This window comes from Puma concolor, chromosome C2 (assembly GCF_028749965.1).
Source record: "Puma concolor isolate L17-30 chromosome C2, mPumCon1.1.hap2, whole genome shotgun sequence".
Classification (NCBI taxonomy): domain Eukaryota; kingdom Metazoa; phylum Chordata; class Mammalia; order Carnivora; family Felidae; genus Puma; species Puma concolor.
Genome location: NC_141675.1, coordinates 68,767,289 through 68,789,723, shown reverse-complemented (window position 1 = coordinate 68,789,723; position 22,435 = coordinate 68,767,289). Strand labels below are relative to the sequence as shown.

The window sequence follows — 22,435 nt, the reverse complement described above, 5'->3', positions numbered from 1 at the left end:
TGTGACTTGAACGTCCTACTCGCTTTCCTGCCAATGCCATTCTTCCTCTCCTCTGAAGGACCTCTGTTTATGCTTCAGCCGCAAATATTGCCTTCTCTGAGAAACCTTTCCTGGGTTCTACAAGACTTAATTACTTTTACTTTCTGCTCTCTTGTTATCATATTTACGCCTCTACTATAAGACTTAAGGCTTTGCTGCTGCTATATGTTTACATGTCTTTTCTCTCTTAGCTCTGCATTGGGGCTAGCCATTTTGTTGGTTATGGAGTGGTATAGGACTATTACCCTAAAGCCTTTCCAAGTTACAGTAAAACCTTGGATTGTAACTTATTTTGTGACAAACATTTCTAATATATTTTAACTTGATAAACGATCGATGTCTTGCAATAAGAGTAGTATTTGAGACCAGACGTCATATGATCACAACTGAGCCAATGGTCTCTCTCTCTCTCTCTCTGTCTCTTTATCTCTCTCTGTCTCTGGAACCAATCTCTCTGGGATCAGTCTCAGGCTGCAGTGACCACTGAGGAACTGATGGATCAGGAGCAACAGCAAGAGGTTATGGAGGAGATCTTGGCTGCGGAGGAGGAGGAGAAAAAGGCAGAGGAATCCCTCACTTCAAATGAGATTAGGGAGATGTATAAAATGTGGGAAATGGTGCAAAGTTTTGTAGAAAAGCACCACCTGAAGAAGGGTGTAGCAGTGCGAGCGATGAATCTATTTAACAACAATGCAATGCCACGTTTCTGTGAAATCCTCAAAAGGAAGCAAAACCAAGTGTCATTGGAAAGGTTCCTTCTTAAAGTTGCACAAAAAGAAAAAGATTCCATTGAGCCAATAGATAGGAGTAATTCCATCAGTGATAGTGAAAGTCGTCCTACACAATAACCCTCCTCTCTCTTGTCTCCCTCACACCAGCCACGAAGGTTTTCAAAGGGGAGTGAAGGTTAATTTATTTTTCTTTATATTTTGCATTTGCTTTCTTATTTTTGTATTATATGACAGTTCTGTAATCATTTTTATATGAATATTTTTGGGTTGTGGAAAGAATCATCTGAGTTTCCATTATCTCTTATGGGGAAATTCGCTTTGATATACAAGTGCTTTGGATTACAAGCATGTTTCTGGACTGAACTATGCTGGCAAACCAAGGTTTTACTCTATTTTATTATAGATTTTGTGGGTAAGCGATATCCATGGACTGGGGAAAAATTCAAGAGATCTTGAAACATGTGGATAAAAGAGGTCATTGACTTATTTATTCATAGGAGAATAATGACCCATTTGGAGACCATAGTAGCCATGGTCTGTGTGGACTCTGTCCCCCACCTCCCACCCACCCACATCCTCCCCCATAATGCTGGGGCTAGGAGGATAAACACACATTTCAGAGCCTCTTGCGCTGGCTGGATTCCATTTTGATCTGTCGGTGAGAGGCACTTGCAAGGAAGTCTAAGTCCAAAAAGTATGGAAGATTTTTGTTTTTTCTGCTTCTGGTAGGAGAGGCAGAGGATGTGAGGCGGGCTCCCAGACTTCAGATGAATTTTTGTGGCTGTTCTTTAAGCTCTGTGCTCAGTGGCTCCATCACCAGCAGCAACAAAGTTTCTAATCATCAGTACAATGTCGGCTCCTGGGATTATCACAGATTTCCTAGCCCTAGTCAGTAGCAGTTTCCTGAAGTCACCGATCTCTAAGAAACATTCATGTTTTTGTTACATTAACCCTGTTAATAATTTTGTAACCATTTTCCTGTTTTAAAATGCCCCTGGCTTGAAATACTCACACTAGCTAGTGCAGGGCAGGTGGGGAGATGTTGGCTTTGAATAGGGTGGTAGCAGTGAAGAGGAGAAGTGTGTAGCTTCAGCCATGGTTTACAGCAGAGCCAACACAGCTAGCTGATAGATTGGATGTAAGGATTAAGGGAAATGAAAGGATCCAAGATGATTCCCACTTTTTAGTTAGAGAGCCCACTGTATTTCCTGAGATAGGAAAGCATTGAAGAGGAACAGTTTGGGTAAAAACTGTAACTGTGCTGACATTATGTCAGTGAGCATTTAGGATAGCAGAAGGCCTTATAAGAATGCCTCTGCCTTTATAAGGTTACTATAGTTGAGGAAGGAGAGGAAACAGACTGTGCTTATAAAATTGTGTCATTTAGAAAGGCAAGTTAGGTTAGTGGTTATAAGCGTGGGCTCCAGGGTCAGACTATCTTATTGGGAGTTTATGTTACTTTGAGGATTTTATTTTTAATCCAGAAGGCAAGTAAGAATTTCACAACAAACACAGAGATCCACCATCCAAACTGACAAGTAATAAGAAAAGTAATCTAATCTACCACTTTGCTATTTTATTGCATTGCTTAAATTTCTTTTTGTGTAAAAACGTGAGTGTTTTAGCACTTGTTTCCCGCCTACTACCATGAATTAAATTAGGTATTTATTTTTTTTAGTCTGTATTTTCATACTTTGAATACATATATACATACCCATGGAAAACATACAAATTCGTATATTTTAATTTTACATCATGAGTAGAATAATATATTATTCTGAGAATGTGTTTTTTGAATTTTTATATCTGTGTTTGTGTGTGCATGCATGTGTGTGAGTACCTGACAGGATGGTAAGTTCCCAATAAATACTAGCTATTGTGTAGCAAGGATATTGGAGAAAAAACACTCTTCTTTAGTCCAAAGGAGCCTTAACAAAAGCCCACGGAGACAGGCATGTATCCCGAACATACGGTGCCTTTACGCTATAGCTCTGCTCTGTCAATACCCTTGCAATAGCCTACATTATCTATGGGTACCTCTGTATCTAGTCCCATCATCACTTAAACTGAAGTGTTATATCCTGTGCAGTCCTAGAAGCTGCTAATTGTGCTAATATCATTATTATATTGTGTTAATCATCATTATACCTCTAGCACTGAATACAGCGCCTGGCCTAGACTAGGATCTTTGTAAATGTTTGCTGAGCGAATAAATGAGTGAAATCTGCTACCTCATGTGAATACAGAACGCTTTTTGTGTGATAACTGACAACATTCTTTTGAGCTAATTTGAGGAAACAAAACTCTTCGCACGGGAGCTGATAGAAATACTGTTACTTGATGTTAAAACTTGTCACAACCTGCAAACCTAAATGGCCCAGCATGAGAACTGTATGTTTGAAAAAAATGGAAGACAAAAATGAACATGATAAAACCTTGTAGAATGTTCTCCGAGCAAGGCTTGTTCCTCTTTGTGATATTCATTACATAAAGGTAATCCATACGTTAGCACCTATACCTGCTAATAAATAATATCCATTTTGCGTACTTAAAATACTATATATCTTGTCATAAGAAAACACAGTAGAGCAATGTTTTGCACCTATATTTAATATGTTTAAATGGGCATTTTAAATATTACCATTTTACTGCACATTCTCATTGCATTTCTGAATCAGAACATATTTCTTGAAAGATGCCTTTACTTTATAGTACTATGTTTTCAATGATGCACAAACATTTAAGTGACTGAAATATAAGATATTCACTCATATTCTTAATGGATGTGGTATCCCAACCAATTTTTTGTCACTCCAGACCACAATATACTTTTCTAAGTAAGCTGCATATTAAGTCATGGGAGTAATCCATTAAAAAGTTGTCAAATAAATTGAGATCACACTTGGGCTAAATATAAAGAGCACTAAATTCCTTGTGGGCATCTACACATTATAGAAATTAGACATTCAACTCCATATAGTGCTTAAAAAAACACATATGTGCCTTTAAATCAATGTCATTAAAAATCATAGCAAAGACAATGACAATGAAACTTTTTCTTTTCTATGAAGAAAAAGATTTCTGAATCACAGATGATAACCAAAGTATTTTGAACAATATTCCACACTATAATAGTTTAGTGCAATTTTGTAATGGGGATACCCCTTGAGAGATATTTGTTTTAAATCAAAGCAAATTTAATTGGAGAGGTTGTCCTCCAAATTTATCCCAAGTTAATTTATAAATCTTCCCTTGCACATCTTCATTCTTAAAGGCCATAATTTTTTTTTACTATTATACAGTTGAGAAAATTTATTTACTATAACATTTTATATATCTAAGCATTGCTACACTGAAGACATGATTAAAAATGCATGGTATATATTAACATTTTAAATACATAATATGAAACTAGTATCAAAATGATGTGCTGATTTTTCTAGAGGTCTATAAAAACAAACTAGTCCTTCAGAGTGTCCTAGAAACCTTTTTTTTCTTCTTCTTTGAATACAATCTATTCATATTCTCCAAGTAGCAAGTTAAAATGTGTGGGATATATTTGCCATTAAACCTTTCTGTGTGAAATGTAAACACTAAATCACCTAATAGAGTCCTGTCTCAGCTTCTAAATGGAATTATTTATAACATCTTTGGAATATAATTATACGAGCTACACTTAACCATCTGGGCATTTTGCTTCCTGCAGACAATTTGCAATGGTATGGTAAAATATTTTGTTTGCTTGTTTGTGTGTTTGTTTCTTATTAAACAGATATGATAAAACTGTCTTTGAGGAGTAATCACATTTTGTTCTGACTCTCAGAGTAAGGTAGTCCATATGTAGGAGCTTGACATAAAGATAAACAAATAATAATTATTAATATAAATAAAAAACTCCTGCATATATAATGAAAGCCTGATTTGACAATGGCCAAGAATTTCAAAGGACAAAACACACTCCAAGTAGTGTTCATCTGCAGAGTAACATATCGAATAAAGATCCTTTAAGGAAAGAATTATATACTTACTGAGCAGACCAGGTAATTAAATAATTACACATTTTGATTGAAAAATGTATGTAGCTCATTAAAACAGAGACTCTAACTTCTCTTCTCTAGCTAAGCTTCTATTCAGATGCCAAGTTTGTACTTTAATTAGAACAAAAGACCGACATTAACTTCAATGCAACATAATAATTCATAATAATGATCGTATATTAATCTCTTGAGCTTGCTGGAATCTAGCACATGACATATGGCATAGTACAGGCACCTGTGCAGTCCTCTGGGGACTGAGGTGGTGCATATTAATTAGCCCCTGGGAAATAAAATCTGTTTCCTTCTGAGAAAAGCTACCTCCGTGCTTATTGGTTTACAACATCAAAGGAAGTTGACAGAACACTGTTAGGCTCTGTCTATCCTCATTAAAGCTCTGTCTAGATATAGGCACTGAATCAGCTGCTTCTGAGTTAATTCTTGACAGAATCCTGCTTAAGAAATTAGAGTAGCCTTGCATTTCTTTGGCTTCCATGATTGGATTTTGGCTGAAAACATCAAAATTACCACTCTGGTTACAGAAAATTACTTAACTATATAGTCCAAACATAAAATAACGAGAAACGTTTTAAACTTTGAAGCAGCTCCTTTTTCTTGAATGCTACTGAGAGTGCCTCGATGTAATCCTTTGCTTTGTAAATTTAGATGCAATCTGAATATGAGATTATAAATGTCTTTAAGAAATATGTCATCTCATAATAAGCAAAGTATCAAGATTCTTGGCAGTCCTAGGTATGCTAAAGGCACTTCAGTGTATATCTTCTAAGGATAATTGAAAGGTATTATGGAAGTAAAACTGGCTGATTAACAGATAAATATATATTGAGATGAATAGATCCTAAAATTACTTTCTCAGGCGGGAAAAAAAGTCTAATCCCATTGCTAGAGAATATCTAGAAACAGAAAACAGAAAATTGAGTGGATATGGTGATAACCAGAAAAGGCTACATTTAAAATTTCTTTTGCAACTGTCCTTTCAAATTCTTGTCACTTGTAATTCTCAACTGCATAAAACAAACTCACTTAACTGAAAAGTGTTTTGTAATTGATGGGGTGCTCAGAACTCCTTGAAGTTTTTAAAAATCTTTCAGAGTAGCAGATTCTGAGGTTTTTAAACTTACGCAAGACATGTAGATTCACTAGCAGCTAAGCAGAGTATTTCTTTTCTCAAATATCACATTGTTTAGTTCTCCCTTGGGTTACATTCATGATCTTGTGATGGTACAGTCACGTTGCTGATATGTTTATTGGAATGTGTGGTTCCATTTTCCTTCCGCTCAACACATGGATTGACAGTTTAAAATTATTCTTTTCTGCTAGTGGAGTGTGTGGCGAAGGCACATTTAAATAGCCTATTAAGCCAGTGAGATGACAATGTGCTACCCTCAGAGAAAGCTTAGTTTTTGGAGTAATTAATTACACATTCCACAGAATGTCTCTTGAGAACACTGTTGGCTAGGTCTACCAATTTATTGTGCAAATAATTATAGTTTTCATTTGAGGCAAAGTTGTGGATTGATTATTAGGCAGATGGTAACAAATCATTGTTTATTTTCTTTTTGTGCACCTATTTTTTTCAATAGGGGAAACTTATTGTATGCCATATATATATATTTAAAGTCAATTAGTTATATATATATATATATATATATATATATTTAAAGTCAATTAGTTTTTATACCATCTTTAAGGATGATATAAAACTGTGGTTGTAAATCCCAGCACCTGCTCTTTTTTTATTTTTCAGTGAAATTATACAGGCATTTTGAGGAAATTGTGAAATATGTGGCTTCTCATCATTTTTACTATGTTACATCTAGTTGCCATGATATTTTATAAGTGTACACTTATTTTTAATGCTTTTATAGATACCTTCTAATTTATCTACACAAGTCCATCATTGCTGGGGTGGGCAAACATCATAAGGAAGGGTGCATTTGTTTCTTCAAACTCTTTAATTAAACCAGTAAAGTGGCAGGCTACATAGTCTGATCAGTTGTACAGAAATACATTAAAAGTTGCAGCTATACAACTTTCTATAAACCAAAAGATTCTTGTGATGTTTTCTACAGAACTCAGTGTGAAGAACACAGGACTGCATACCAGAGGGCCCAGTAGAGAGACACCTCAGCCATTTTTATTAGATGTAGAATTTTGGACAAGTTGTTCAACCAAATTGCTTCATTTTTAAAACTGATTATTGTAGGGGTTCAATTAGAAGAAACAAATGTATGAAAAAGTCTCTAATAGTGCCTGACATGTAGGAAGCACAGATATTAGCTGTGTCTGCATCCTTTTTTGAGAGATACAATGGTTTCTCTCGGTCTTTGTTTTTAATGGTGCCTTTAATAGCAAAGCTTTAGGTCCCTCCTGTTATTGTGACTCTGTATTTTATGTAGATATATTACCAAGTAATGTTTTCTTAAGACCCAGGGTTGGTGTAGATTAGAAATTCTTAAACTTCAGTGTATATATGTATTATCTGGGCAATCTTGCTAAAGATGAATATTCCTAAGCCTCACTTCCCCAAATCCACATTTTGAGAAACACTTATTTAGACTGCTGATTTAATAAAGAGCTGAAATGTCCTCTCATAAAGGGCTTTTACTCAATGCCCTCCTTCCTGACTTATGGTGTCATGGAGAGACTCTCCCCACTTCCCCCATTACCCAGTCTTAGTGTCTTTTTCCTGGGTTCCCTGGGACAGTTTTGTTCATCATGTATAGTCAGAGAATGACTAGTTCTTAATTAAAAGCAGTGATTCCAGCCCACATAGCATCTGGTAGAATGGCTAGTTACATAGAACGCCCTGGAAAAGATCTTTTATAACCCTAGCACCTCAGGGAATGAGCTGGATATACCGCATCAGAAAGCAGAGAAGCTTAAATTCCAGTGCTTTCTAGTTTAGTGTTTTTGCTCCTAACTAAACATGTGACTATATCCACATTGCTAAATCAGTCTGGTTTCACTTACTCATCTGATGGGAGTGATGATGCTTTCCCTGGCTGAAGGGAACTTCCTAGGGCTTAGACCAGAATGTCTCTCAGGCTCTTTTGCCTCAAGAATCTCTGCTTTTCCACAAAGGGCAGTAGCTCATGTGAACCTTCCTGAATCTAAATTTAAGTGGCGAACATCTGCCACATTTTCTTGGGAGAATAACCTTTTGTGACTCATTATGCCCTGGTGCAAATCTATGTACGAAGGATTGTGAGAGGTACCAGGCACCCAGATATCTCAGCAACAATTTAAACCTATTATCAATTCACCAAAACACTTGTTATTAACTTGCATAGGATTTTATTTACTTGGATTTGTTAGGGAAAGAAATAAAAATGATATAATATTTTTAGCAATGATGTCTAGGTCAGAGGTTTGTTGCAATCAAAGATCTAAAGCAGCATCTATAGAATTAGTGGACATCTGTTTTAATTATAATACTTTCTTCACGTCATCTCTTAAATAGACTAATAAAAACACATTAATACATAGTTACGTTTAGGTTTTTTTTTTTTTCAAATAGCAAATACCACATAATTTAGAAGGGCAATACTAATATTGAGATTTTTATCTATGCAATGTGGTTTACCTAGGTACACAATCTTTAAACCAAAATATACAAACATATACTTTGTGCTCTCAACAGTCTTACAGACTAAGGGGGTGAGTTTATTTAAGATTGAGTTTTAAAATGATAAACCATGGGGGCGCCTGGGTGGCTCAGTCGGTTGAGAGTCAGACTTCGGTCAGGTCATGATCTCGCGGTCTGTGACTTGAGCCCCGCGTCGGGCTCTGTGCTGACAGCTCAGAGCCTGGAGTCTGTTTCGGATTCTGTGTCTCCCTCTCTCTCTGCCCCTCCCTCACTGATGCCATGTCTCTCTAACTCAAAAAATGAATAAACATTGAGAAATTAAATGATAAACTACAAAAGTAATAATTATTTGTTTTTGTTCGTTTTAAACTCAGCGCCAACTCCAAAATGTTGTTTTAAAGTAACTTCAACTCCAAATGAAGAACTGGAATGAATACACCGAAGTTTGGTTAAAATGTTGGAGACCCTTTGGTATCAACACTCTCTTTTTGGGCCCCAAACATGTCTGTCTGTGTCTTCTCACCTCTGTTCTGCTGCTAATTTCTGTGGAGCAAGAGAGGGAGCTGATGCTGAGGCTCACGGGTGACTGCTCCTTGGAACCTTTCCCTGTAGATACTCTTCAACATGAGAAATATTTTCAAGCAAGTACATTGGTTTAAAAAAAAACAAAACATTGTAAGGTAGTTTCATTTGTCATTTAAAAATATGCTCACACAGGCAATTCATATGAAAATGGATTTCTGCTTGAATTATCTAGCTAATTACATCAATTCTCCTCTTTGCCTTGAGCTTATACACATTACTTATGGTAGCAACAGCTGACCCCTATAAATCAATTAATCAATACTGATTAATTCTTTCCCCTCAACTGTCGCTTTCTTTGAAATGAAGAGTAGGTTTATGCTTATCCATAAACATCGGAGACTTAGACATACAAGCATTGTCTGGAATGTATCTAAATGTCTGTCGTTTAGACATACAAGCATTGTCTGGAATCTTGTTCTGTCTTGTATCTAAATGGGAAGTGTGTTTGAGTGCAGTGTTAGGTACAGTTCACATAAAATATGCTGAGGATATGCTTCCCAGGAGGCATCGCTTTATTCAACACCAGAAGAACATTTCTAAAGAGAAGCTCACAGTTTAAACTGTCATCCAATAGAAAGAATTGTAGGCTTTTGGGGAATAGTGGATGCTAGGGCCATTCCATGACAGTGTCAACATGAAAAACTTCATTTTCCACATGAGAGAAGAATCGAAGTGTGGGAATGACACACTCTTGTAGTAACACTGTATTTTCTGCATAAAATTAGAAGCATGAATATTTTCTACTTTTGCATCTTAGTCACAATGAAGGATAAAGAAGGAAAAATATCAAAAGTTTCTTCACAGAATTAAGAAGTTTTTCATTGATCAAACAGCTATTTCTTTCATTGTGAGTCCTTTGTGTCAGTGGCAGAAACAGCAGTTTGGTGCTTTTTAAGATAGTTTGGGTTTTCAAAGAAAACTTCGCTACTTTCCTGTGGAAATTACATGGTATTCTGTTAAAACTGCCTTCCAGGAAGGAGTTTCAGAAGAGATACAGGTAGGAAGAACAATGCAAAATGCTTTCATTTCAGAGTAGCTAGGTTTCAGTGCTTCCTACAGAACGAACAGAAGAAGAAATAAGAAATATTTTCTCCCTCATAAGACATATATCACTCCTGTAATTTTTACAAAATCAACTGAGGCAAATTAGGGGTTTCAAAGCTAGTCACCTTATAAGTTGTTAGGAAAAAATTTGCATTTAAATTGCTCTGTGCAGCTACTTTGAGATTTTCCCCTGGAATGTTTATGGCTCTTTTTTTCATTAATACTTAAAAAAATACAATTTCATAACCAGTGTATTACTACATCTAGTTGTATTATGAACAGGCACTTCATTTCATAAAATAGAAACATTCAAAGTGGTTTTGGTCGACCAATCATTCAGTCGGAATACTTGAATTCTTCATATTGAATACTTATTAGTGAAGTTAATCTGAAACCATATCAACTTTCCATTTCTATTACAGAAACTAGGTCATTAATAGCTGTAACATAGGGAATAACTTCTGTTCCTACATGGTTTATCCCTAGAATTGAAGATTGTCCAGAACTTCTTGGAACTTTGCCCCCCAAATATTTCATATATATAAAAATACAGCAGATTTCTTTTTAATAGATAAACCTTAGGTATTATTTCAATAACTTGCTTTTACATATTCAGAGATGTAGATATAAGAAAATATTAAATGTGCAAAATGCTCTTTTATATGTACATTTAAAAATACAACGTAATAATAGCTTTGGAATTGTAAAAAAGTCATTGGGGGGAAAGTCTTCAATGTCAGAAAATCTGGTTAGGTTAGAGCTTTTGCTTGAGGAATTGTAAACAAACTTCTTAAAATGCTGAGAGTTTTCTCAGTTCTTTCCAACCAAGACACTGTCGAACACATCAAGTCCTGCTTTAAAGTAAACCTGAGCTGAATTAATGCTGTTCAACACCTCTGACAGGGCTTCCTGAATGGTCTCATTTGATGCAAGTAACTTGCAGTGCTCCCAAGCCTCCAGGAGTATTGAAAACTGGCTTGTCTTTCCATCAAGGTGGTACAGGATATTTCTAAAAACAAATACAGAATGTGTAAATGCTTCGTGCACAATGCTATTTTCATATCAAACATCATAATAAAAATTTCCAAGAAACGGTGACATTTGCTGTAAATGAAGAAATTATAAAAATACAATATTGTCTCCAACCGCTAATGAATTAATGGATATAGACGTTGATCAAATTTCCCATAGTGATGAGGGATAATTAGACATTATATAGCTCCCTCATGGCAATATACAGCACTATCTATGAAACAAAATAAAGGAGTTTTGCTAAAAAAAAAAATCTGAATCTGATGAAGCTTCTAAATCTAATCGCTAATAAATACAAGAGAGACAGAGAAATATGTTAAATGATATGACAATGTATCATTAGCAAATACAAATGGTGGAGAACTCTATAGGACAAATGATCCAGTATATTCAATAAGCAAACTGCAATAAAAAAATAGGTGACAGTAAAACCTCTGGACTAAACCTCATTCCTGCGCTATTGACATCTGGGGCTGGATCATTCCTTATTGTGCAGCTGTCCTGTGCATGGCAGGATGGTTAGCAGTATCCCGGTCTCTGCCCACTAGATACCAGTACCACTGTCTTTTACTTGCCTCCATCAGTCTGGGCTGCTGTAATGGAATACCATACACTGAGTGGCTTGAATAACAAAGGTTTATTTATCTATCATGATTCTGAGGCTTTAAGTCTGAGATGGAGGTGCCAGCATGGTCGGGTTCTTGGCTAGAGTCCTCTTCCTGTTTACATTCTCATCTGGCCTTCCTTCGTGCATGCACACACATAGACATCCTGTGTCTTCTCTTTTTATAAGGGCATTTGCCCCATCAGGAAGGCCTCTTGCATGAACTAATCTAATGTAATCAGCTCCCAAAGGCCCCACCTACAAACTCCATCACACTGGGGTTAAGTGTTTAACCCCTATATTTTGAGAGGATACAAACCTTCAGCCCATGGCAGCTGTGAAAACCAAAAATGTCTCTGGACTGCCAAAATTATCCCTTACAGGGTAAAATTTCCCCTGATTGAGAATATTGCTTTAGACCAAAAGAAACCTGTCAACCAGTCATAAAGTAGACTCTCCTAGGTTTTTACCCAAAGTGTTTAAAAAATAAGAAGCAGTACATAATTGAATACTAATAGAAGATTTGTTAATATTAAGGAATTGTTAATATTTTAGGTGTAATGATGGCATCATCAGAATGCTTTCAAAAAGTGCCCTTATTTTTTAGAAATAGATATAGCAATATTTCCAAACAAAAGGTTATCATGTCTAAGATTTTGCTTAGAAATATTTGAGGGGAAAAAGGAGACTAGAGCCATAGATAATATAGAGGGGGATAAGCATAACCATTAGTTAATAATGTTGAAAATGGATAATGGGATGTGTTATACTATTTTCTCTTCTTTTGTGTATATTTGATATTTATAATACTATCTTCTCATAAGTGTGGGGTATATAATACAATGTTGCCCTGAAATGTATTCAAATTTCTTAGGAAGAAGAATTTGGCCTTGGGCAAATCTCAAGTGGTCCCTTTTATCATTGACAGATATAAAGAGATGCATTTTGGCAGAAAACTGTGGATTATTAGATCACTTGACTTACTCCCAGTCCAAAGTAGCCGAAATTCCATAGTCGAATAAGAGAGGCAGATATAAATAATTAAAATACAGTTGTCTAATTGTCAGATTAGAAATAGAAGGGGTAGTGATACAAGATGAAGGATTACCATGGAAAAAGGTCAGAAAAAAGTTCATAATAGAGAATATTTGAATTTCATGTTGAATCAACAGTTACAACATGGTAGAAAGCAGAGACAGCACCCTATGCAGGAGGGATGGCATACACAAAGGTACACACTTAAAAAACAGCTTGGTATGCCCAGTGGATCAATGCCGGTGTTTCTGTATGACCAGTGTTCAAGGCCAGAGTCGGCAGCTTTAGGAGAAGAGCTGGACAGCAAGGTCTGGCCACCCTAGAGGCCCTTCCATACCAGGCTAAGTAATCACACTTTTGCTTCCAGGCATAAAAAAAACAAAACAAAAACAAAAACAAAAACAAAAACAAAAACAAAAAACAGCGAAAGGTAGATTTGATTTTCAAATGATCACATTGTAATATAAAGTCTGGAGAAGCACTTAGTCCACACGAAAGGGGACACTGCTGTGAGTTACACACTGATAGTTAATTTTGAGAGACAAAGTGAGGGCCACAGTACAGATTTAATTAGTTTATACTTTCCCTAGCACTAACATCCATTTATACAGAGTTCTGGATTATTGGTTCCTGTCTCATCAAAATTCCTGTACCTCAGCCTCTCCTGAACTTCTCACATTGCACTCTGTGGTGTATCGAATCTACACGACGCTTCATGCCAGAACCCTGCATATCATCTCTTTTCCTTGTGTGTCCAAGTCGTCTCTGATAATATTGACTTCCCTACCTTTTCAGTGTCTCTTCTCTGCCGTGGGACCCTGCACCCTATATTTCAAGGATATGCTATGACATCCTTGCTTTCCACATCAGGGTTGGGAAATATGTTTTTTATCAGGTCTGATTTAGTGTTGTGAACACAGAAGATCTTCAGTCATGCTCATTTAATTTACTTCAATTTTTATCGGCTTAGGGTAGTGATAGGAACTTAGTAGATCCTCAATATTGGTATAAATTACATCAATCCAGTTTAATTTGCATTTTAAGTATTAACTATTTAAGAATAAAACTGTCTTAAATTTCTGTATTTGTAGAAAATTTTAAGCTGACAATAACTACATATTGCGTGGCAGTGGGGCAGAAGATCCTTAAACGGAAGAGCCGATTTCAATGAATTTTTCAAAACAGATCATTCAAAGTGAGAACTATCCCTAATAAAGCAATCCAAAATCCTTGAATTTTGTGCCTATGAGTAAACTTGGTATTGTATGAATTAAATAGAGCAGTGAAAGAAAGGTACTTTCTAGATTCCAGATATTCTTGAATTCAGGTATAAATTTGTATTAAGAAACATATAGTCCCTGAATATGGGAGGAAAAAAATATCTTCCAAATGGAGTGGCCAGTGGGTCCTGTGCCATAAGCTGTACTCTGAGAAAAATTTGGATCTATTTCCAGAATTAGAACACTCTTTGTAACAGAGATTTCCCTTCTGCCATTCCCATAGTATTCATAAAACGAAAGAGACTGGGGTGCCTGGGTGTCGCAGTCGGTTGAGCGTCCGACTTCAGCCAGGTCACGATCTCGCGGTCCGTGAGTTCGAGCCCCGCGTCAGGCTCTGGGCTGATGGCTCAGAGCCTGGAGCCTGTTTCCGATTCTGTGTCTCCCTCTCTCTCTGCCCCTCCCCCGTTCATGCTCTGTCTCTCTCTGTCCCAAAAATGAATAAACATTGAAAAAAAAATTAAAAAATAAATTAAAAAAAAAAAAAAACGAAAGAGATTGTCAGAAGAAACCATTCAACCATGCTAACATAATCATGCAAGCAATTATACATGTACATACATACAGAATCCATTCATACATGCTTCGACTTGTAAAAGTTTTGATTATATCAAAATAACTTAAAGTAGTTAGAATTAGTGAAATACCTAATGACAATTTCCCTAAATATTAGTTTTATTAGTTTTATATCACTCAAGGGAGGTAAATAAAAGAAACCAAGTAATACAGAGGAACCTTGATACAACCATGGCATTTTTCCAAATGGAGATAAAACAGCCTCAGATAGTCACATGTATTCTCCTACATGGCACAACCTATACAAAAATTACTTTTTTCATTTTTACATACTCTTTCTCAGTTGCTTTTTTTTGTTAAACTTTATTTATTTATTTTGAGAGAGAGAGAGAGGTCAGGGGAGGGTCAGAGAGAGGGAGAGAAAAAATCCTAAGCAGACTTTGAGCTCAGAAAGGAGCCCAACATAGGGCTTGAACTCACAAATCCTGAGATCATGACCTGAGCGGAGATCAAAAATCAGATGCTTAACCTACTGGGCCATCCGGGTGCCCGTCAATTGCCATTTTTTAAAAAAGTGTGGGTTTTTAGAGTCAAGAAACCTGTCAAACATATTTAAATTCATAGTGAGCCACTGAAACAAATAAATACACACACACACACACACACATGTGATAAAGGAAAATGATTTAAAAATTAAGATCTTTTGAGGATAAAAACAGTTCAAATATATTTTAATTATTCAATCATTTAAAAAGTACTTCTTTAGACATAAATTATACTGCTTTACCAATAAGAATTACTAAATTAGTTTAATACAAATATTTAATCATCTATCACAATATTTACAATTTTAAATTCTCTCCTTCCACTTTATCAATTTTCTGTTTAATTATAAATCATTTCATGGCAAATGTGTTTTCAGAATTTAAGAGTGCAATAGATATTTTCAAAAGCTGTACCAAAAACACTTCCATTCCTGGAAGGCATATTGCTAAGCATGCTGACAAACAAAAATATAATCTTTGTTATCCAGAACTGCCTCATAAATGAGTTGAACGAGTGCAATTAATATATTATGGGGAGCATGTTTAATACTTTTGGTTCTGTATAATGACCTTTCCACATTTTCAAAACTCACTGGCACCAAATACATTCCTACATATACATTCTATGGTTATTAAATGTTAAATACTATTAATATTAAATTTAATGATAAGATATTAATAAAACATGCTCATAAAGGTTACAAGATTAATCCCTCAATGACAATTCATTTAAACATGAGCACAGCCTCTAATATATATATGTACAACTTTAGCCATAACCACTATAAAATATCTAGAAAAGTGATAATGGAGAAGAATAAAAACACATCCTTAAAAGAATGTTTAGGTCTAAAGCACAAGAAATATAATTACTGTTTTTTGTTTTTTAAACTGGAAAGCAATACATATACTTCTTAAAGACCAGTGCAATGGAGTCTACAGTGTGCCAACATTCGTTTTTCCTAAGTAGTAAGCAACACAGTAAAATACGTTTATAATGACTGTAAACAAGCCATGTGAATAGAAATGGACCCTTTTTGGTTTGCAAAATTCCACAAGGAGCTAAACACATTTTCCATATGCTACATGATTCAAGTAGTAAGCTGTGGCAAGCTATTATGTAAGATAAACACTCATATCCGTTTCTACCCAAATTGGATACAAATCAGCATAAAACTACAGATACTGAGATTCTACTTGAAGATAAGTAAACAGGATTCTTTCATCATAATGTAAAACTTTCATTCTGGGGAGCTATTTATATAACTTAAGTTAGTTGATCTTTATTATAACAGAAATTTTTTTTTACCTGGATAGATTGTTTTATCTTATAAACAGATTAAGAATAACAAAAATATCTTCTTTAAATTTTCATGAGAAGAATAATTTCTCGTGCTGATTTCCAGAAGTAGTTCATCTTTTTCTATTTTTCTTTTGTGTACTAAATGTGTACCATTTAGCTTCCTGCTTACATAAAATAAATTTCTATATTTGGAGACCTTTTTCAAAAAAGTACCATCATAGTATTTTAGTTTTAATATTTTAATGGAAGACAAAAATCAAAACCCAGCCATGTTTTTACATTTCATCACATACTTTTCCATATCTTTCTTAGTTCTAAGAACTTTCTTACATATTCAATCATTAACTCTAAGTTCCCTAGGATCATCCCTGGGGGACAAAATTACTGTAACATTTTTTAATATGAAAATGATTCTTGCCTTTGGAAATATTTCAAATTAGATCAGTGCTTTTGATGGAAACTTCTAAGTCAAAAGCTCTTTGTATTTCCATTTATGTCACCAGCATTGAACCTCAGTTAAATGGAGTTAAAAGATTTCAACGATACATACTATATCAGAGAACTTAACTATGTCTCGCTTTCTCAATGATGGGTCATATTTTTCAGCTTAGGGAAGACTGGGAATTGGCAAATAGCCAGTCAAAGGCACATTTCTAGCAGGAAAATAGGATAGAAAGAAAGAAAATACACTTGAAGAGTTTTCATGTCAAAAGTCTACCCTTTACGACCACAAGAAATTATATTCCTTAATGAATCACTCTTGCTCTTATACACACCTCCTTTAGGCCAATTCAGAAAATTTCCTTGTAGAGAGAATGGACTGTGCTATTAATTCAATAAATCACCATCTTATTTGCATACACACAACATGTATCTCAGTATGGCATGTAGAGACATCAGCCCTAATTAAAATATTATTTAATTGAAATCATTTTCATAGTTATCATGTTTAAAATAACATTAATTCCACCCTCATGCCTATCTTCCCTCATCTGTAACAATTTGGATCTTATAAATGTAATTCATACAGTCATCCTGACCCACACACAACACAAAGAGACTACTAAAAGGAAAGTGTAATACATTATTGATGACACTAATGAAATTACAACACACATCATTCATTTTAATGGGTCTGTTTCAATGACACATCACGGTGACCAGGAAAGAGCAGTGCCAAACTCAGAAACCTAATTAATAACTCCTGCAAGCATCAGTGAAGGAGATGAAGCATCTTTACTCAACTGACAAATCTTTTCCATTCAGCTAAGGCAAAGGAAAACTGAAGAAAATGAAATTTGAAACAAAGGGAGCTAAAGTATTCATGAGTCATTTCCCTGCGTGTGAATTAGCAAATTAATGATGGAAATGATGACTCTCTTTCAAATGTTCCTTCCTATATTCATAAATGGGTGCAGGATGCCACCCATCCTAAATTTGAATTAACACTCATTATACTTCATGTTGAGAAACTCCTAAATGAGATCACAGTAAATAAGAAACCATGTCTTTCAAAATTGATTGGAAGTACATGCTGCCTGCAGAGACAAAAGGCCAGCTCAGTTTTTACAACTGTGGCTAATTCTTTTTAAGGATTATACTAACTGTACTCCATAGTTAACAGTGGATTGTTGTATTTACATCAACATTAGGAAAGATCATTTGACTTGGATACTATGTCCATGAGAATTCACAAAATACATGGCTGCAATACTTATAGTACAAATTATCTTTTCAACTAAATCTGAATTTGGTCTATACTTGCAAAAGCAGAATGAGAACTAAGACCATTGCTGATATAGTCAAGCCATAAACTCACTCTGCGGACAACTGAGATTGAAATAACATGTGTGGTAGATGGTTTACAAAAATGCCTGTAATTATTCTCCTCCCTCTATGCAGGCCTCGTCAAATTTGAATGTAGCCCCAATCCATCAGGAAGTGGAGTCTATTTTCCTGCCTATCGATTCTGGTTTGGCTTTAATATTTGCTTGGACCAATAGAATGTGGCATATGTGGTGAGCCTATGCCTCAGAAGATCTTGCATGCTCTCTCTCTCTCTTTCTCTCTCTCTCTTTGGAACCCTGACAAACCACCATGTGAACAATCCTGTTAGCATGCTGGAAAAAAAGAGAACACATGGAGCAGAGAGGACCTGTTTAGCTGAGTGAGGCCTTCCTATTCTAGCTTGTCTCCATCCAAGTTGGCCACAGAAGCACTGGCTATATATATGTAAACACAGCCGAGAGGTACACAGCCTAGCCCAGATGAGAAGAATCACCCAGGCTCAGTCCAGCCTAGATGGCCATACTGAAGAATTACACACAAAATATATGGTTGTTTTAAACTGCTAAATTTTGGGGTGACTTTTAATGGAGCAATAAATGATTGATATGATTTGTAGTGTATTTCTTCCCTGTGGGAAGGAAAAAGTTAATACAGGAATCAGTTCTCTATTCCCTCTTAACAGCATTGACAGAGTACAACCTATGCTGTAGGTTTGACAGTTCTTTAAGTGACTAGCTGAATTTGGTAGACACTTGAAAAATCATGCCAAACAATCCTCATGACATGTGCGTTACAAAGTTAGGATATCTGTGTTCATTCATTTGAAGTTTTAAAATCTGTTAGGAGTATCAGGTGAGATTTTTTTTTCTATTAAACCAAAAAATAAGTTAATCGTTATAGCATACTGGGTTTTGTTTTGTTTTGTTTTAATGTGGATCATCTGTTTGCACTACAATTACATATAAAAGAGAGCAGAGAACAGAAACACTTAACTACTGTATTCTATGTCTCAGGACTTCTCAGTCCATCCAACTATATTATTTCTCAGGGGAAGTTCCGTGAGAAGAGGCTATCTTTTAAGACAATCAAGGAAGATGCCCTTGAGTGGAGCAGTGTTTGATGGTTTATCAATGAAGAAAAATTCTATTTCTGCACTCAAAAATTTCCCATGAAATCAAAAGTGGGCCCAGAAATCAGACAAAGATTAACACAGTCCTTAGCACGTTTCAGAATTTGGAGAAGATGGTGATACAGCTGACCACTTTTCCCCACACTCATGTAATTGCTTTCTTGGTTTTATTTCACCATTGTTTTTTTCTCTCCATCTTACCTTCACCTGGATGTATGACTTAGACCTCAATGTTTAGATGACTTTTCTTTCTTAACTTACTTGGAACTCATTTTCTCTTAGTATTTGAGTTTCTATCATTAGCAGGTGTGATCTGTTACCTTCCAAAGACAATTTCATTTGATTACCCCAAAGGCACTTGACAATTAACATAACAATACATTTTCTTTAATCTATGCTCCAAATATTTGCATTTTCCCTTCCTCCATTATCCTTTCCTTACCCTCATTACTTTTAGTAAACAGCAAGGCTGAGGCTACAAAACCAAACAAAATAACTAATTCAGGTTTTTCTTCATTTGTTTTTTTAATCCAGTAATGAAAAGGATGTGAACTATTTGGTTTGAAAAGTTCATTCTAAAGGCAAAAGTTTATAATTTAGGTTGTGTCTATTTAAACAAAGTGAGTAATTGAGCCAATATTGATCTTTTGGCTTATTCTACTCAACAGCCCTTATTAAACATCTAATATGAGTAAGTTGCTGTGTTAGGTGCTCAGGGATAGAAAAGAGTTCATAGTCCATGTCAAAGCTAAGCACATAATGAATAAATTATTATTTTCATATATTGTCTTTATAATGCATTTAGAATATTATATGGTATGAGATTATTTCATTTCATATTTTACAAAACTTTTCACTTTATTTTATACATATGTATGTGTCTATTAGACTGTGAGAAAAACATTGCTTTGTTATAAATGTTTTTGTGTATCTTGTTTCTCTAAATATGTCATATGGGCATATAGTACAAATTCTGTATATATTCTGTGCAGTGTTCACCATACATCTTATGGTTTGCAGGAAAATCTTCAGAAGTAGATCCTAATAGTATCAGTTTAATTTGATACATCTGATTCTAATCGTCATAATATTGATTTAGATAACACAGTCCTAATCAAGTCAGCATAAGGTAATTCCTTAATCAAATGGATTATTTCAACAGTGGGCATACGTTGGCAGTTATATTTGAAAGGAGACTTTCTGCAGGATTCTAAGAGCCGTAGTTTCTGGCTTTTTGAGAGAACCACTGAAAGTTAATCCCTTTTCTGCTTTTGAATAGGACGGGTTATGGATATGTAATCTGCAAATGGTACATCCCTTTTTTCCAACAGGAGGAAAATCAGCTTTAATATGATACCATGGAAGTAGAACTGGAAGACAGAAATGCATTCCCTGGTCATATGACGGAGATGATGAATCAACCAACCTAAAATTTGCTTTTCCTCTTGACTTTCAATTATGTGAGTCATACTTTACTACTTTGTGTAGGGTTTTATGCTACTTTCCATCAAATGTATGCAGATATACAATACTTATTAATTATATAGTTATTAAAAACACATTTTCCTTAATACTTATATCTTTTTACCTGAAAATTTAGATAGTTTATTTAGTTGAAGTCTGAAAATAATCACCTTGAGGTTAAAAATGCATGGTTTTCCTTGAATAACAAGTATTTTATTTGAGATGATTTGAACACTTAGAAATTAACAGAACATTAAAGTGTTTAACTTTAGCTAGAAGGAAAGCTAAGTACAGAGCGAATGACCAATTGAAGCTATGAACATTGATCACAAAGGTTGGAGGTATGTAATGAAGGAATGAATGTTTTAATGTAAAATTTCTCTCAAAAACTAGAAGGATTACCTTTCATATTTTATGGAATTGTTACACATATTAACTTACTAAAAATGTGACAAAAATAATGTTTTAAAGGAACTCTGCTGTTGTTCCTTAGCAGAGTAAATTTGTTCACAATTTATTGGAGTATTACTATATGTAACTATTTTTGCTAGTATAAGGAAATAAAATGCTGTGGTTTGTATTTGTAAACAAATCAATCCATATACAATCCACTATGCAAACTTAAAGAAAACTAAAATCACCTAATTTTGCAGTCCTATTAATTGTTTTCAAAATGTAAGTACTGCATAGGCAATTTTATTATGTTGAAGTTGACTGTAAAAAATAAATACAGATTGTGAATAAATAGTAGAAATATCTATTTGCTTAGGGAACTCAAAAAGAAGATGTACTCATTTTCACTCTTAGTCATGGTTGCCTCATTGATTTAAGATTTAAGGACCCGGGAGAGATCATCCAATTGGCTGACTTAGGTCACATGGCTGTCCCCTAGCTCAGGAACAAAATATCTGGATCCATTCACCTTCTGTTGGGGGGAGATTAGCCTTGCTTCTTACCAACCTCATAGGGAATTCCTCTCATATAGGAAGGAAGTTCTGATATTAGGCAGTAATAAATTTTATTTTTTTTTACATTTTTATTTTTTTTAGAGAGAGAGAGAGCATGCACACACATGAGCAGATAGATGAGGGGCAGAGGAAGAGAAAGAGAGAATCTTAAGCATGCTCCATGTCCAACACACAACCCCACGTGGGGCTCAATCTCATGATAGTGAGATAATGACCTGTGCCAAAATCAAGAGGTGGACATTCAACTGACTGAGCCACCCAGATGCCCTTCAGCAGTAATAAGTTTTAAAACATTAACCCAACAAATATCTATTACACTAGTGATGGAAAGGGAAAGTATATTCCAATAGAATTCTCTTGGAATTATCCTCTAGATTGCTGCTCTACTGCACAGCATTTGCCCCTTTATATTAGAAGTTAACAAGTGCTCTATAATATTCCAGCTGCAGTTATCAAAGTGAATGTGTATAAGAATAACCTGAGACAATTTTAAAACTGATGAAGAAACTCAGCTGCAATGGGTCTGAAGATACCTTAGAGGAGTCTGCATTTTTCCTATTCCCTTACTTCAGTCTTTTTGGTGATACCCATACATTCTTAAAAATTCCTTCCAGTGAGTTTACATTTACTAAGAGGTCTTGTTTTATTTCCAAACAGGTTTCTTCCAATGAATGCATTGGAAAGGAAAGACTCACAAGTATTAACTGATAAAATGAAAATGTTGGATTATA

At 35.2% G+C, this 22,435-nt stretch overlaps 1 protein-coding gene across 8 annotated transcripts in view; it reads right to left on the bottom strand.

Moving 5' to 3' along the window:
* Positions 1 to 3,364: 3,364 nt before the first annotated feature.
* The window catches only part of NAALADL2 (N-acetylated alpha-linked acidic dipeptidase like 2), a 1,363,282-nt gene continuing 1,344,211 nt past the window's right edge, over positions 3,365 to 22,435 (bottom strand). For all 8 annotated transcript variants that reach the window (XM_086674748.1, XM_086674747.1, XM_086674749.1 and 5 more), the window contains one exon: positions 3,365 to 11,052. In XM_086674748.1, the coding sequence (XP_086530874.1) occupies positions 10,854 to 11,052 (199 nt within the window). In that variant the 3' untranslated portion in view covers positions 3,365 to 10,853. The remainder of the gene's footprint in view (positions 11,053 to 22,435) is intronic.